Raw genomic sequence first — 4,805 nt, forward strand, 5'->3', positions numbered from 1 at the left:
ATTTAAGCCTTTTTAGTTTTATTATTTAGATTTAATTAATAATGAAAAGAGTATGAATGTGAATCCCCATGGTAAAATATTGTCATTGGCCCAAGCAAACCGTGAGTCTCAACCTTCTTTACTTTTGAGTAAAGAACTTTTAAGGAGAAAGCAATTATATCATCTAATAATGTAGATGGAGAACCACAAACACAAGCGTCTTGTGTACATAAAAATAATGAACATCATTAGGACTGTGGACACACACAGCCAAACCAGTCAATCCGTACAGTTGTTGTGCCACTGGATATGATTTTGGTTTCCGACAAATGAAAAACAGCGGCCATGGGGGCCTTGATTTTAGATTACATATTCTCTGCTTCTGGTATAACTTGGCTTCCCCATTGCCACCTAACTAGAAACATACCCACGGATTATGGGGGGATGAATTTCAGATAAAATTTAGATTACATATTCTCTGCTTCTGGTATAACTTGGCTTCCCCATTGCCACCTAACTAGAAACATACCCACGGATTATGGGGGGATGAATTTCAGATAAAATTTGTAATACGAAAAGGATGAGGAAATCCGGGAGAAAGATTTGAAGAAATGTTCTAATGGTGGGTTTGTGTGTGAAAGGATGTGAGCTTTGTGTAGATATTCAATTGTGGTGGAAATGGAAAGGGAAAGGGAATATAATTTCACTGGGCCCTAACAATTTCTGCTTTACCCTCCCATCATTTTCAGCGTCTTTTAGTCTAATACGACCAAACCGTATAGTAGAGTTATCTGATTGTTTTATCATTTTGGTGCACTGCCGTCGAATTATGAGTCGCACAATATACGAATCCACGGGGTGTTGCCTCATTCTTTGTCTGCCCTGTTCATAACATCGTAGATCTGTATGTTTGCTAACCATCAATCTTAATTTTTCGATAACCCATGGATTCCCATTGTCCTCTCCGCTGCTTTTTGCTTTGGCTGTGTTTACACCAGTCTCGGTCATTTCTCGAAGTGCCAGAAATGGTGAGAATACGTAGAATCAACTACTTTAGGTCCTCTGCGCGGATCAATCCAAGCTTATCATTTTAGGTCATGGTAGGGTTTTGTAACAGTTTTGTGTCATTGTTTTGTTCTTTGGCCGGTAGAGAAAGGCATGAAGCAACCATGGTGAATTATGGGTCTGCAATTCAATCATTTTACTACAGAATAGAATAGAATATTTTATTTTTACGTCCTCCATAGGATCTACAGCGAGAGATCATTTTTTCATGGTGAATGCGAATAGGTATCTAGGGGCACGGGGTTTCAAGTCAGCCAACAAAATGAATACAAAGTCAGACAATCTTCATCAGTATACAAACCTTGGAACTGTGGCGGGAGCAGCAGGAGCAGCAAATTCTGTTTCATTTACTGAGAGTAATAAGCCATTAGAGGCCCCAATAAATTCGATATCTAGCCCTCCTTGTGTTCCCCTAGCAATTCCTTGCACAGATTCGTTTGTGGGTCATCAAGTGCCTTGTTCTCATGCCGCAAATGATGTGAATATTAATGATCAGAATCGTGTTTTTTTCCAACAGTTACAGCAACCGCCTAAGGAGTACGGTGAGTCACCGCCACTGAGAGAAGAACTGCCTTTGCTGCTCAGTCTCAGTCCCCCAAGAGAAAAGCGGAGTGGGGAGGAGAGGTTTAGGTCAGATCCAGAAGAAAGCGCAATGGTATCTCTGCACATAGGACCTCCTAACAGCTTATGTGAGAAGTTGGAACCCAGCTTGAAGAGTACTGATTCCAGCGATGCAGACAAGGAGAGTGTAATAGTGGAGGGCAGATCAGAAGGCAGAACAAGATTTTCAGAAAGCCAGTATTGGATACCTACACCTTCACAAATTCTCATTGGGGCTACTCAGTTCTCCTGCCCAGTCTGTGCTAAGACCTTCAATCGGTATAACAACATGCAGGTATGCCCATTTAAGGACTATGTTAATTCAACTTAAGTAGCGCACCTTCAAACTCGTTGAACATCAATGAGTCTGGTACACATTAAAAGCCATTCATGAGGGCATCTTGATTCACTGTTGCAAGGCTTAGAATTTTCTCACAACCATGAAAAGATATACAAAGAGAGGCATAGAGAATGAGCAAAGCAGCTGCTGTGTTATAAATTGCAGTCATTCAATTGTTTAAAGTTACATGGTTAAATAGACTTAAATCCGTTAACATAGATATGCTAATCTTAACTCACACATGCATGACTGACAGTTGCGAAATTTAACTTTCTGAAAATGACTAGAACTAATAGCTAATTGTTTAACGGTTCTTTATCTAAGTTGTGATCCAGTAGACAGTACCCTTCGTACCCTTACTGATATATAATTTGAAGATTGTAGAGATTGTTGGCTCATTTATTCATACCTCCATACAAGCCTCTTGCAATGAGGCATTCATCTAATTTGAGTATCTTACCGAAAAGATAAGGTATTTTCATTTGAATCAATTGATAGGATATCGGTTAAAACCTTCTTTGGCTAGCAGAGGGAAATCAACTAACATTCAAGGGCTGTATATCTGCTCAGGTCTCAACCTCAGTGACCCATCCCATCCAACCACTAAACAACAGCCCAACAAATTTATAACCCAAATATTGATAAAGATGGATGCATTCATGAAATTCTTGATTGAGGTTTCTAATATCTTATTGAAACTTTGTTATACTTCATGTAAACAGTCTGCTGAGCATTTTACATGCATGGGCTTTTAACATGCATGGGTTCTTTCTAGGATGCCCTATAGCTGAAGCCCTATGTGTCAGGGTCCGTGCTTTTAACCTGCATGAATTCTTCCTAGGATGGCCTGTAGCTAAGCCCCATGTGTTAGGGTTTCACCTCACAATAATTGATCTCATGTTGGTGTCTCATAACAAAAAAGTTGGTTGCCATATTGAAGAGATTTGATGGTGGGGTTTATTTGGTTATCGTTTTACAAACAGGCTACCTCACATAATATCATCCACAGAGATTTTTTTGGCCAAAAGGGATTTGTGGTGCTAAATTTGATATGGTTTGAGTTGTAATTGTGCGTGCAGACGCATTGAATTGGTTGCAATGTAGAACAGAAAAGTAGGATTAATCCCTTGGCTCTGAAGGATTCGAGGTGCTAAGTTTGATATGGGTTGAGATGTAATTGTGTGTGCAGATGCATATGTGGGGACATGGATCGCAATACAGGAAAGGGCCAGAATCATTGCGAGGCACGCAGCCTACAGCAATATTGCTGAGGCTACCGTGCTACTGCTGTACGCAAGGTTGCAGAAATAACATAGATCATCCCCGGGCCAAACCTTTGAAGGACTTCCGCACTCTACAAACACATTACAAACGCAAGCACGGAATCAAGCCTTTCATGTGCTGCAAGTGCAACAAAAGCTTTGCTGTCAGGGGCGACTGGCGCACCCACGAGAAGAACTGTGGGAAACTCTGGTATTGCAGCTGTGGCTCAGATTTCAAGCACAAGCGTTCCCTCAAAGATCATATAAGGGCATTCGGCCAAGGGCATGCCCCCATCGCCCCAGATTCTTTCGAAGACGAGGAAGATTTGGGGTCTGAGGACGAAGTCTCAGTCCTATCTCATTGATTCTATATACCCTAAGAATTATGCAGCTAAGCTCCTTGATTGATTGCTGCCAAGATCTGCTATAAGAATTATCCAGCTAAGCTTCTTGATTTATTGCTGCCAAGATCTGCTGTAAGAATCATGCAGCTAAGCTTCTTGATTCATTGCTGCCGAGATCTGCTGTAAGAATTATCCAGCTAAGCTTCTTGATTGATTGCTGTTTCTTCTTTTTCTAGAAACACATGCTTGCTGACTATACCTTTACACACACACTCTTAGCTGTGTAGTGCAACACTGTGGGAACGGTTTTCTATGTAGCAGGGGAAGATGCACACTGGCAGCAGGAGTCAGTACAGCTGTTTTATCTTATATTATGTGCACGTACTATTATTATGTAACAACTGTGAAGTATGAGCTCCCTTGGATAATGTGAGATCTCTGTGATCTCAATGAAAGGGTTACATTCTCACTACGAGGAAAGTGCGTGTATACATATAATATATCTGAAAAGTGGATACCTGACTCTATATATATAACAAAAGTGAATACCTGCCTAAATAACTCGATAATTGCATGTTATTTCTTCCGACCCGTTGTCTACTTTCAATATTACGCAGAAACACTATGAAAGAGGTTGGATACAGGCTGTGGGGATCAGTGGTCAAGCCTAAGTTGCTATATGTCCCATTATTTGGAAGCTAAGTTGATAAATTGGTAAACTAGTGTTGAAATTGAAATGAAACATTTTTATTAAAGTTCTTTTTTTTGCAGAAAAAAAAAATAGATTATATAAATTGTTTAATTGGGTGCATGTTTTATATTTATACGTGCGTAGGACAGTAAAGATGCTGTAACTTTCTTAAACTTCAGTTGGCTAATGGAGGGAGTATTTCAGTTGTTTGTGCAATGGGCAGTCAATTATGACATGGCCATCCTGCACCTTCTTCTTTTATTTTTTCTATTGTTGTCACGTAATTTTCAGGAGACAAATATGGTGGGACGAAGTCTGAAAGATGTCAGCCCTGATCTTTGACATTATGTCTGATGAAAGCTTTAACACAGTCTAATCTTCAAGGAAAGGGGGGCAATATTTATCCTTACCCTAAGCTGAAAACCCAGAGATTCAATGGAGTGACGGCAGTTATTTTAATATGATATTTGATAGTTGCTCAATATTGTCCATTGCAGCAGTCTTCTGGACAGGTAAGTCTAATT

The 4,805-nt window shown here is 40.0% G+C and overlaps 1 protein-coding gene across 1 annotated transcript; it reads left to right on the forward strand.

Annotated features, from left to right (window-relative positions):
* The first annotated feature begins 809 nt into the window (after window positions 1-809).
* LOC149256567 (zinc finger protein WIP6-like) lies at window positions 810-4,231 on the forward strand. The gene is made up of 2 exons (XM_089460783.1): window positions 810-1,939; window positions 3,174-4,231. The coding sequence occupies exons 1-2, from the start codon at window positions 1,253-1,255 to the stop codon at window positions 3,609-3,611; spliced, it is 1,125 nt and encodes a 374-aa protein (XP_089316909.1). The 5' UTR covers window positions 810-1,252; the 3' UTR covers window positions 3,612-4,231.
* Window positions 4,232-4,805: the final 574 nt, after the last annotated feature.

Source organism: Pinus tabuliformis, chromosome 7 (genome assembly GCF_031772625.1).
Source record: "Pinus tabuliformis cultivar Carrire ecotype Pingquan chromosome 7, CPIR1, whole genome shotgun sequence".
Lineage (NCBI taxonomy): Eukaryota > Viridiplantae > Streptophyta > Pinopsida > Pinales > Pinaceae > Pinus > Pinus tabuliformis.

Excerpts from the sequence above, each read along its gene's own strand:
- LOC149256567 (XM_089460783.1), top strand. The coding sequence starts at position 1,253 with ATGGTGAATGCGAATAGGTATCTAGGGGCACGGGGTTTCAAGTCAGCC. Across the intron at positions 1,940-3,173 it reads ATCGGTATAACAACATGCAG|ATGCATATGTGGGGACATGG; the intron begins GTATGCCCATTT and ends TTGTGTGTGCAG.